This window comes from Phycodurus eques, chromosome 1 (genome assembly GCF_024500275.1).
Source record: "Phycodurus eques isolate BA_2022a chromosome 1, UOR_Pequ_1.1, whole genome shotgun sequence".
Lineage (NCBI taxonomy): Eukaryota > Metazoa > Chordata > Actinopteri > Syngnathiformes > Syngnathidae > Phycodurus > Phycodurus eques.
Window position 1 is genome coordinate 40,052,431 of NC_084525.1, and position 13,408 is coordinate 40,065,838.

At 38.4% G+C, this 13,408-nt stretch overlaps 1 protein-coding gene across 9 annotated transcripts in view; it reads left to right on the top strand.

The window, feature by feature from the left end:
- Positions 1–13,408, top strand: part of LOC133410360 (interleukin-1 receptor accessory protein-like 1) — a 234,255-nt gene that overhangs the window by 163,250 nt on the left and 57,597 nt on the right. For all 9 annotated transcript variants that reach the window (XM_061691474.1, XM_061691457.1, XM_061691448.1 and 6 more), the window contains one exon: positions 4,121–4,195. In XM_061691474.1, coding sequence (XP_061547458.1) covers positions 4,121–4,195 — 75 coding nt within the window. The remainder of the gene's footprint in view (positions 1–4,120; positions 4,196–13,408) is intronic.

A 13,408-nucleotide genomic window follows, 5' to 3' on the forward strand; every position in this document is an offset into this window, starting at 1 on the left:
GGCTAGTTATTTAATTTACAGTCACCACCAGACATTCATTGACACACTTATGTTATGAGTTATGTATGCAACTATGAAGTATAATTGATAGATCCCCTTGAAATAGAAAGATGTCCTCCCTTACCCCTCAGATATCTGTTCTGGAATTAAATCAGGAAACAATCTTCTCTTTTGTCATTATAATGAAATCTTTGCAAAGAGAGAGACAGACAGAAAGCTTACAGTAGCTTCGCTCCTCTTTCTGACACTAAGGAACATGGAAGAGCAACGCTCAGTTAAAGGAAATGAGAGGGAGTCAAGGAAAAAAGGCCTAGTCACACGGTTACCTTGTCCTTGAGAGAAAAGGGAGGCTGGTAGAGCCACTGAGAGAGGAGGAAAAAAATAATTAAGCTACTAGGTCACACAAGAACAAAGAACTATTGAAGTAATAAAAATCACACATGAACTATGGGATAATATTATAAAAGAATATAGGCTTTTTTTTAAACAAACTTTATTACTTACTCTGTGAAGCTACAATGCGTACATACGCAGAAGCGATGTGCAATAAGTCCGAATGGCGGTGGAAGTAAAGAAAAGCATTGCAGTGCTTGACAGAATAAAATATGTGTCATACTGGTGCTTTGATTTGTTTTCATTCGAATACGAAAATTGTGATTTCGGACTACATTTTTTTGTTTTCCATGAAAAAGCTAATATCTGCCTGTGCCTTAGAAGAAGGAAACAATGAAACAATTTTAAGTAAAGCACCAGCAATTTCGAGGAACACTGAACGGGCAAAGTAAGCCTAACATTTAGGTAAGTCAGAATAAGTTATGCCTATGTCAAGTAAAACAATATATTTTCTTTACCTTCGAGTAACGCCTCAACAGTTGAATATGCACATTCTGCTACGACTGAAATGTCACCAAATGCTCATATAGGTTGCGGCAAAATTCAGAGCGATCATTTATTTGCTCTATGTTGGCTTGTCAGTCATGTAGCTCTGCTGTATTGAGCTCAGTTTGATTAACTTGTGAGTCCTGGATTCCGAGTTCATGCTTTCTATTATAGCCACAGAGCATATGAGCAACATATAAGACACAACGCTTTTATATACAACCCCAATTACAATGAAGTTGGGACGTTGTGTTGAACATAAATAAAAACAGAATACAATTATTTGCAAATCATGTTCAACCTATATTTAATTGAATTCACAACAAAGACAAGATCTTTAATGTTCAAACTGGTAATCTTTATTGTTTTTAGCAAATAATCATTAACTTAGAATTTTATGGCTGCAACACATTCCAAAAAAGCTGGGACAGGGTCATGTTTACCACTGTGTTACATCACCTTTTCTTTTAACAACATTCAATAAATTTTTGGAAACTGAGGACACTAATTGTTGAAGCTTTGTAGGTGGAATTCTTTCCCATTCTTGCTTGATGTACAGCTTCAGCTGTTCAAAGTCCGGGGTCTCCGTTGTCATATATTACCCTTCATAATGAAAAAGATATTGCTTGGATGGCAGCATATGTTTCTCTCAGTGATTTCTCCAGATTATCTGAACCTATTGATGATATTATGGACTGTAGATGATGGAATCCCTAAATTCCTTGCAATTGTACGTTGAGGAACATTTCCCTTAAATTGTTCGACTATTTTCTCACGCACTTGTTCACAAAGAGGTGAACCTCGCCCCATCTTTGCTTGTGAATGACTGAGCAATTCAGGGAAGCTCCTTTTATACCCAATCATGGCACACACCTGTTCCCAATTAGCCTGTTCACCTCTGGGATGTTCCAAACAGGTGTTCATTCCTCAACTTTCTCTGTGTTTCTTTCCACCTGTCCAAGTTAATGATTATTTGCTAAAAACAATAAAGTTTATCAGTTTGAACATTAGATATCTTGTCTTTGTAGTGTATTCAATTAAATATAGGTTGAACATGATTTGCAAATCATTGTATTCTGTTTTTATTTATGTTTAACAAAACATCACAACTTCATTGGAATTGGGGTTGTCATAACATAAACAGTTGAAAACTAACTTAAAGAGATTAACATAGCCACAGCAGGAGGAAGACATCACTGGATAACAAAGGAACAAAACATTTTTATTTAACAAGTGTTGGAAAGCAGTAACTAGTGCCACAGAAGAAACGGAATCTTAACTTCTCAAGTTAAGAACAAACAACAAATCAAGAACAAGAGAAATACGTTGACCAGAGTAAACATGGACAGTGCAGAGCAGGAATACAGAAACAAAAAAGCAAACTGAACATTCATCGGATCTGGCAAAGGTGACAAGTCAGAGCCCAGTGGATTGTCATCAGAATCAGAATCATCTTTATTTGTCCATAGTCCTCAGATATGCACATGATGCCACGCCCATCCACACTCAGCTCGGAGACAGAAAAACAATAAAATAAAAACAAAAACCAGCACCGATGCACTGTTAGAACTACAATCATAACAGAAATTGTTGAATCTGAAGGCAGGCTCACACACTTCAAATGCATGTAGGGTCCACAAATCCTGTTAAGCAGGTACAATATGAATATATCAAGCAGATTTCCCCATCAGTCTGTGCAGAAGAAGGAATAACTGATGGAATGGAATTCCATGCAAAACGGTGACCATACACCTCCAATAACAAAGTTTGCTTCCAAAAACTGCTCTTTTCTCTCCTACATACGCGCACACAAACTCCTGCTCTTCATCTGCAGAAGTGGTCTTTAATGAAGTGTGAACAGCGCAGTGCAACTACCCATCCCCCTCCTCTTTTCCCCTCGGTTTTCATCTTGCTTCGTGTCACCCCAGGGAGCTGCAGGAAGAGACGGACTGAGCGTAAGACAGCAAAAAGGAGGAGGGAAGGAAAGTGATGTGAGAGTTAATGGGAGAGAACAAGCTATTTTTTCGCTTGCATCAACCTCTCACCACTCCCAACCCTCCTCGATCCATCTATTATCATGTGATCACATGGTTGTTTTCCCCAGGTGATAACAACATCAGTTTCTCCGTGAGTTTGTGTGCACGTGCAATAAGTGAGTTGCGAAGCAGGCCAGGCTGGATGTGTTTGGTGCCCCTTAGCGACAAGCCAGCCCGCTCCCACTCATCATAACCCACTACAGAATTAGAATTTTCTGTGAAGAAATGTGTGTGTTTGTGTGCCTTCCAACATGGCAGAGTCTCACTAAATCAGAAATTGCACCATTATGATTTGGTGCCACTTTCAGGAGAAATTTTATCTTTTGCAAAATCGGAATGTATTTCATATTTTGCAAGCTGGATTTTATGGCTCCGTGTACACGACGTGACATCTCGGTTTATGCGCGGTCTTGCCTTTAAATACGGCATTGTTTGCTGTTCGAGCTTCTTCATGCAGTGTCACAATGAAACAAATAATCGCAGCACACTTTGTGGGGAAAGGTGTAATCAAGGTAATGAGATTTCTTCACACAGCACAGAAGCACGCCAAGCACAAGCAAGTGCATAATTTGCTTTTCTTCCTTTAATTTGTTTTGCATTAGTTCTGAATTTGTCATTAATGAATTCACTAAAGCAGTTTCTCCTTCCTCCACCCCCAGTCATCTCAACAACGAGCATGTTGACCGGTGACCGTATTTGGATTTGTGACTCGTCTTTTTCCAAAACTAGCTTCCTATGTATCCGGATGTATCCAGGTGTACACCTCAAAAACGTCTGTCCTGTCCATCTATTCATTTCTACCCATCCAGCACCAATCATGCCACCAGTCATTTGAAAACACTTTTTGCTTTTCCAAGTGTGCATAATGGAAAACCTACCGGGTCTCGCCAGCAGGGATTCATTAGCACGAGGAGCCTCTGAGTGCATATCCTCTGTTACTAAGCCACTGTCTGTCCTCCACTAAGCCAGGTGGTAATTTTTCTAAGAAAACACTTTTTTTTTATCTGTGCATCTTAAATGTTTCAAATATAGTTAGCCCGGTACATGTTTTTTTGTTTTGTTTTATAATTTCCTTGAGAAATAATTTACTTCTTGATTCAGACAGCTGTTACACTGTACATTGGACTTACCTTCCTTTTGTCTGTATTGTCAAGGTTTCGCAATTAAATTATTAAAGGTCCCCTCTCTGTTTGTCTTTCCCGCAGCTCCTTTGACCGACAAGCCGCCCAAAATCCTCTCCCCATCAGAGAGCCAGACCAGCGCCATCGAGATGGCACTAGGTAAAGAATCACATTGCATGCTGGAACCGGTGCATTGGTTGTGTCTTGCCGACATTGCATATGGTGTCATACTCACAGCATATGCCCGCTCATTATAATGGCATTGTTTCAGTTTTTTTGATTAGCCAATCCTCACACCACCCATCTCCACGATGAAGAACTAGGCCCTGTTCTACTTAACTATGGAATTGTGGTTGTTGTTTTTTTCATAAGGCATATGGTGTACATGTGCTTGTAGGAATTGTAAGTTTACCAACCAGTGGATAAATTGTATTTACACTCATCAAATCCAACATGCTCATGCACCAGTGGGGCGCCTTATTATTGCTCGAATGTAATGAATCGACACTTAATCTCAGTGCCTTTCATGAGGAACCATGGCAAGCTTGATTACACCTCCTGTGACTGCCTTAGAACGCATTTTTTTCTTTCAGGAGCTCCTGGGAAAATTCTAGCTGAATGCCTTACTGGAACATACTGAGCCATTGCAAGAGAGAAAATGGGTCATGGTGGAGCCTTTTTTTTTTGGGGGGGGGGTACATTTCTTGCTTACATGGGTAAAATATGGCACTTGATAAACAGGCACAGATTACTCTTGCATCAAATTGCTAATAGTTGCAAAGTTCTTTAAAAAATATATATTTTATATTTATATTGTTATGATTAAGTGTTTCATAAATGATGGTATCAGTAGGGTCTGTCATTTTGTTTGCGTTCTATTGTTGAAAAGCTCGTATAGGGAGTCAATGATCAGTCCAAGAAATAAGTTCCATTTTGTTTTACGCGAACAGCCGTCATACAGCAAGTGATAAAGCGCATTGGCGATCTTTCAATGAGAGTCTTACGACAGTGTGATGATTATGTTATACAATAGAACAGTATGCAGAATTATTTTATTCATCCATCCATCCATCCATTTTCTGAGCCGCTTCTCCTCACTAGGGTGGCGGGCGTGCTGGAGCCTATCCCAGCTATCATCGGGCAGGAGGCGGGGTACACCCTGAACTGGTTGCCAGACATTTGCAGATTATTTTATCCTCTTACATAATATACTGCAATAACTGTCCCGCAGTAATGTTTTTGATATAAGAAAAAAAAAGGAAAGTCAGATGAGAGAAATCGTTATGGAAGTAAATTTCTATAGGTTGTCAGCTTTGCAGTCATACCAATCCAATTTTAAGTTAAAAAAAAAAAAAAAAAAAAAAGGTAAAAATAATACATTTTGGTGTGAAATTTATAATTTTCAAATAAACCTTCTGCTTTATTAAGGAAATAAATTTGGTATGGATTGGTTTTATTTATACATTTATCAACTTTAATCCAATAAATATCGAGTCATATCAAATATCGACATTAGGGGGGGGGGAATTGTGTGTGCCAAGTACGAGGTGGAACCTACTTGTTAATGACCGCCAGCTACTTGACAGGAGCAAATCGGTATTGCATGTCATAATTTTATCGTCAAACAGCAACGGACATGGGATTTGTGTGGCGCAAATGAGGGGTTGTAAAAGACAGAATTTGTACCAAGCTCACGGAAGCCGTGTAGACTTTTTACTTGCGTAACCTTTTCTTGACTTTGTCAATGTCAGTGATGATCACATCATCCCCAGACACTCTCAGCAGCTGTCTTGATTTGACAATACCATGTTTGGCATCTTGGATTGATTGAAGCTACATTTTTTTCAATCTATACCGATTCTTATTAATTTGTTGTGCCTCCCGTTGACAATGTCCTGTGGAATGTGGCAGAAAGCTCGACATATGCAATCGATCATGGTTCAGATAAATACCACAAATATAGTAAGGTCAGCAAGTCATGACAATCACTATCAGCTTTTGAATGCTGCTCCATTTCTTTTCTCTAAAACCACCGGCATTGTTTTATGTCAGCCCAAAAAGAAAAAGATTGAAATGTGAAAGTGGCGTACACATTCAAGCAAAAAGAATGGGAAGAATATGAACACAAATATTTTGTAATTGAAAATTATATTTTTTTTTTTCGATACTATTGTGACATTAATTTGATCACAAAACATTTATTGCGCTTGGATGAGTGTTTGCCAGACTTAAGTTTTTCATTCACAATGCACAAACTTTTTATATTCGTACATCGTTCACCTGTTAGTATTATCGTCTTTGTTGGCCACAGATTTCAGGGTTCTTACTAAACCGACAGATGTATTTTATTTTATATAACAAAAGTAAGTAATTTTGCTACACTTGCCAGCAAATAGCGAACACACATTTCTATTTAAATAGAAATAAATAGAAAAAATTATATTTACAATAAATAATGTATCTTTGTTACTCTATTTATGCCAGTGAGGCATAGTGACAGACAGAACAAATGAATCAGAATCAGACTCAGAATCATCTTTATTTGCCAAGTATGTCCAAAAAACACACAAGGAATTTGTCTCCGGTAGTTGGAGCCGCTCTAGTACGACAACAGACAGTCAATTGACAGAGAACACTTTTGTGACATAAAGACATTGACAAAAAACAGTCAATGAGCAATAAAGGGTTGCTAGTTATCTGGTATCCGGTACATTTTTTTATATTTTCTTTTTTTGACAATTGTCCAAAAAGATGCAGAGTCCTCTCGCAGTTCGAAAGACTAATATTGCAATGGGTCTTCTATTAGATGGCAGGAAGTAAATACAGTAATTAATGTATCCACTTTTTGTGACATTTTTGTTTGTTGGTGTGCCGTGAGATTTTTCAATTGTAAAATATGTTCCTTGGCTCCATAAAGGTTGGAAATCACTGCTCTAGTCAGATCGTGTATTCTAATCAGTCAGGTCAAACTAACATTACAACATGACAGAAATAATCGGTGCTAACTTACTGTAATTAAATTACTTTATTTTTAATTAAATTACTTCACCCACACCGAAACGTTAGAGCATGATTTGACAGAACGGCGGCATGTTTACGTCCAACCGTTCATGCTAACACTAGCTTGCTAGGCTACATAACATTTTATTGGCTACTTGCGAGCCGTATCGTATTAAAAGTACGGTAACATACCTCAAGCAAAGCTTAAACGAACGTCCTCTCCTGTCCTAAGCACCGGTGACCACCAAAACTCGTTTTCCCCCATTTTGTCTTTATAATTCAGTCGGCACAATCCACTCTTGTTGTCGTCGCCATGGTAACGAATGTATCCGGTCGCATTTGAGTTGACAAGATAAAGCCCAATGATCGTTTAAAAAACGGTTATGCGGTGGTATCGGAATACAAGATTTTATTGCAGTTGTCTGACAAATTTGTCTTGTAGTCTGATTACGTGTTGTCTGTCCCACACCGCCGACGTTTTTTAAATGTTTTTTTATTTATTTTTTTATAAAGAACATCATTGGCTGTCAGATATTTACAGGACTACGTCAAAAGACACGCAACAAGGCTAAAAATAAACTAGCTTTTGGATTCAAATAAATGTCTTTTGCGGAGCCGGCCGATCAGCTAAAATGCTAAATATCGGCCGATACCGATCAACCCAATCAAATCCGTGTAAAGTCGAGTTAATATGCCTGAAATGTAGAGGTATGCTGTACATCACTGTGCCACCTGTTTTTAGCCTGTTATGAACCTTTTGTTCATCATATACTATGCTGTAATGTAATGTATTATGTAAATATGTAATATATGACATTGTACAGTTTGTTGTATACTGTATGGATTTATTTATATATATTTTGTCGTGTTTTACTCTGCTGTCTGCAACCAGGTCGGCATTGCAAATGAGAATCTTTTCTCAATTGCCTTTCCTGGTTAAATAAAGATTAACGAAATAGAATACAATAAATGAGATCCCTTACAAGCATTATCTCCCCAATAATCATTTACAAACATAATTGTGAAAGTCTCTTTCAGAAAGGTGTGAAACTGATACAAATATATTAGAAATACTGCATCTATAGTGTGACGCAGTGTAGTTATACTCCACTGCAAACTACAACTACAGTAATTAACATATTGGTTTATGAATTCCTCATTAGTGTCAATCAAAGAGGAGTATAATAAATGCAGACTATTTCATACTGCTTTTTCATTAGATCTCATGAGATTCTACAGTTGTGCAATGACTTCCCATCACTCATTTGCTTAACTCACAAAATGCTTGATTGAGACATTTCACTTTTGAGTGGATGGATCGCAAAGACAGTCACTGATGGTGTGGTGGTTCACTCACTTGACTTCTGTGCAAGCAGGGTGGGTTCAGTTTTCACTGAGTGATGATGTGAATGTGATTGGGAATCGTTGTCGTTGTCTACACTTGCCTTGCAATTGACTGGCAACCAGTCTAGGGTGGAGTCCACCTTTTGTCCGAAGTCATCTAGCGTACAAGCTCCTTCTGCCTATGAGCCTGAACAGAATAAGCAGTGTAGCTAATGGATTGATGGATGGATGATTACACAGCCCTCTGAGAGCTCATACTACTAAGGACCATAATAAAAACCTATTTTTATTTTTATTTATGAAGTGCTTTTCTCGACACTCAAAGAAGGCTCTGTCGCCCCAGGTTTGGTGCTTGGTACTGAGTGTTAGGGAAAGTAGGTTTGCATCAGAGGAATGGAGGGGGCGGGAAGGACAGAGGTGGTGAAGCAGGTGTGACTGTGCCAGGTTTTGGAGGGCTTTTTAGGTGAAGAGAAGGACTTTGGTGCGTTGGGGGACAGGAAGCCAGTAGAGTTTTGAAGCACAGGAATAACGTGGTCATAGAAGCAGGTGTGAGTGAGGAGGCATGTGGCAGAATTTTGAATGTACTATGGATGATGAACCGTAGACAATGCTGTTGCAGTAATCGAGCCTTGAAGTGATAAAAGTGTGGATGAGGGTTTCGGCAGCAGGGAAGGAAAGCGGTGAACGAAGACGAGCTATGTTTTTTAGGTAAAAAAAAATGACAGTTCTGGTGATGTGTTTGACGTGGTGGTCGCAAGAGAGGTTGGTGTCGACAATTACACCAAGGTTGGGAATGTGTGTTGAGGGAGACAGGATGGAGTTATCGATGATAAGGTGGAAATTGTGGTTGTCTTTGGTGAGGGTGTTGGGGCCGATGATAATCATGTCCGATTTATCCCAGTTGAGTTTGAGGAAATTGTTGTGCATCCATGAACCATGAACATGATGGTTTCCTTCCTATTATGCGTGTGGCTGGTCATCCATCTTGGACCAAGATGCTTCTTCGGCGCCTGGAGTGTGACCTTGAAAGAGGATCTCTTTGCTTTTGCATTGGTCTCCTGGCCAACCTCAGATTATGCATGTGCAGCTGTGTCGCTTTGTATGAGATTTAGTGATAGAGCGGTCTCTGATGTCCAGCCAGAGAGCTGAAGCAGCAAAGAATTAGTTTGCAAGGGTTGCCAAATGGCACAAATGTTTGGAGAGCAAATCTGTTTTTAAGATTTGTTGCACATACTGTACAAATGCAATCATATTTTTACTCACTGCAGGATTGGCAATTTGATATTTCTAAATGTCTTTAATCTACTCCATGGACTCAGCTCTGTGAGTTTGTTGCAGCATTATCTCTTTCTTCAATTTTAGCATTCACATTCTGTATCACTGTGCACTGTACTTTTTAAGTATTTATATACAATATGTATACACCATAAATCAGGAATCAAATATCAGCTGACCTGAATAGTGTCGTAATACAGTACTATATACTGTAATTAGTCATATATATTCCATGTATTTTCTGGGTTTACTCGACAAATTAGTTTCTACACTTTAGTACAAAGTTCTTAAAAAGGAATATAAGTCAACAAACACCCATGCATATCGAAACAGCAAACACCTTGCTCTATGAGGTAGCACTAGAGGCTAGAAAATAAGAGAAAAATAAATCAAAATAGACACAAAAGGAAATCAGAAATAAATAATAAAACAAACAATCAATGTCAGAGTTTTAGGTTTAATCTGTGACGACACTTCAAATGCAAGCAATTCCAGTTTGAATTGCTACTTGCATGAACACATTGTACTGCTCTGCACCATCCATTATGTTTTGAGATCTTCCAGTGTTAGACTACTACATAGTCCTATCCAATGTCCCTTTTGGACTTTAGTAAATAGTTCTAAAACAACGACGACGACAACAACGTGGTCAAAATCATATAATTTGTTGTCCCAATTCTTAGTGTGAGATGAAAGTGTGGAGGCAGGGCTTGGTGGCTTTGCAGGGATAGCCGCAACATGTCACCCCTGACTCTCCTCTCAACAATAAAACATCCCAGACAATACTGAGCATTCATGCAAGTATCTTCATGTCACTGTGTCATTCTAATTAGGCAACAGCATGCTCCTCCTTCCAGGCTTGCCCAGAAAATTGCTGTCTGCAAAGATGTAAGGCTTGTGCAGAACTGATAGCAAACGTATTAGGCTCTTTATATCAGCCACAGGGCTGGTTTCATTTTCACAGTTTAATGGCAATTGTTCATGCATTTAAATAGGTCTTTTTTTTTATTGCGTTCAAATGGGGCTTTGGGGACTTAAGAATTATTAAGGAATAACTATGGTAAAGACACACTTACTGTAAATTGTGTTGATGGTCCTACTGCTCCTAAGGGCGGCTGAGTATGAAAAGGTTTTTCATTGTGTAATCTTTTTTTTTTCACATGCAAATTTCTGTTTTGACCTGCGAACAAATAACTAGATTTAAATCAGGGCAGCTCTTGTCCATCCCTTCTGGCTGAAAAGACACAAAACTCCAGGCCCTTTTTGTCCTCAGGTAGATCCAGAGATGCTAGATCAGAGCAGAACAGGCAACACCCAAAGCATAGTTTCCAAACACTTTTTTTTTTTTTTTTTTTTCCTTTGGCGTTATTTTGTAGGTCTCAACAATTTTGACTGTCTTGTTTCCTGCAGTGAACTTCAGGCCTTTTTCTGTCTCTCTCGCCAGTCATCTCTTTTATTCATCACTGTATTCTTTTTGACTCACTAACCAATGGCTGAAGTCTCAACCATCTGTTCTTGCTCATGGCATCGCCCTGTCACCCCACACGCTCTCTCGCTGTAAAGACCAGTAATTCCCAACCAGGGTGCCGTGAGAGATCATCAGGGGTGCCGCAGAAAATGATCCAATTTAATTTTTATGTCTGAAATTTTGTATTTATTAATTACAAATACCCTTGTTCATCTTCCTATGCCAGCGATGTATAATGACAGGCAGAACAATTAAATTCTCTTCCATCAGATGGCAGAAGGCACCTGATGCCTTTTATACAATAGAATGAGTCATGGCTTTTTGTGAGTATATCAGCTTTGTGTTCATTTAAACAGGCCCATAATTTACACTAAATTTGTGAGTAAATTCAGACAAGATCATCATTCTTTCATTATATTTGTTTGGTGTTTTTTTATGTAAAATGGGGGCCTTGGCTCAATCAATGTTGGGGAACACTGACATTGACAGTATAGGGACATCTAACCATTTCACGAAAACATGTGAAAGTGTGAGATAAATGTAGAGTTTGCCCCCTTTGCAGGTATGGCAGCTCCCAGTGTTGTCACAAGACTTGTGGGATCTTTTTTTTTTTTTTTACATGATTTTAAGATTGTTTCCTTTTGTGTCCATTATATTATATTTGTGATGTCAGAGGTCAGTTATGTTGGATGAGAGGGCCTGGCTCAAATGTCATCTCTGTTCTTTTGTTCAACCCAAAAGGTGTTTGGAAATGTTAAGGTCAGGGCTTTCCAGTTAATCCAAGCATGCCTTCATGGACCTTGCTTTGTTTACTGGGGCTCAGTCCTGCTGGAAAGGAAAATGTGCTTCCCAAAATTGTTCCCACAAATTGGGAAGCAGATAATTCAATCCAGTGGGAGCTCATAGTTCTAGTATGTCATCATCTCAGCAGCCTTTGTGCCCGTCGACAGTCAGAGCATTTCATTCAGAGAAACAATTCACCTGCTCACGCTTAACCATTAATTTAGACCTGAAAGGATTTTTAAAACCATGTTGCAGAATGGGATGTATTATTGATGCTACATTTATACAAAATCAGCTTTATGAAGTGTACTTCTTGTGTTGGGAAACATACTTTCTGTTCTCCTACTGTATATTTGTTGGTTTGGATGGGTTGACATGGTTTTGATTGACAGCCAAAAGACATGCATCAGCAAACTACTCTGATCCTTATTGCTGGATGACTTCGTTACATTGCACTCAAACTAATGTAGTTGCTATGGAGACACAAGTACTATTTTTCTTCCTGTGGTGAATTGTGCCTGCAACAGTGAAACGAGTGTGTCAAAGTGACCATGCAACAGTATAGCAGACCACTTGAGAGCTTCGTGGAGCAATGTGTACAGTGTTTAACAATTTTATTAAACCACCACAAAATATGTGGTTTATGTTGCAGCTCCCTGAAGCTCACCGCATTAGTTATACTTAAATATGTTTTTATGTTACTGTAATGGTTAATACAACATAATATACAAGTCATTTATTGAAAATATATTTTTAATGCAAAATGTATAATTATTATTATCCATGAAATTTTTAATGAACTAGTTTGGAACAATCATAAAGCAATTCGTGTTTCAATTAAGAGTTCAAATTATACTTATTTACTTGCATCCCTGCAAAGAAAAAAAACGTTTCACTGATTGATTAATTGGACTTCTTAGAGAAGCCTCATGAGCAGATTCAATTTGGTTATCATTCATTCATTCATTTTCTGTACTGTACACTTCATTTATTGATTTACTTCATTCACCTGACCACACTCACCCACTCATTTGTATTGAAAGCAGTTATAAATAAAGATTATTTGCAATGTATCTTTTGGTAGTTGGGAAATGTATGTTTTAACTTTGAGGGCATAACAACTTATAAATGAATGAATGTTCACTTTGATTGCAATTTGTTTCGCATGTTTTATTAGTTCCTTCTCTGTCGATTTTTAAAGAAAGCTCCCCTCCTGGACAAGAGACAATGTGTTTCTCCCCAAAACTTGGCTGCAATTAATGCCTATTGTTAATCAATTTCACAGTGGAAGCAAACAAAGAAGAACAAGGCTGTTGTGCACCTGAGGTCAAAATACAACAGAGGCAAGATAAGAGAAACTCAGCCTTGAGCTGTTTGGCAACACAGTTCAGGCACATCTTGCTTTTTCACTTTCAGGAAATGCTCAATATACACGTTGTGTAATGTGTATTGCAAGAATACACTGACTATTCTGCTTGGCAGTTAACTGATATAATACTGCA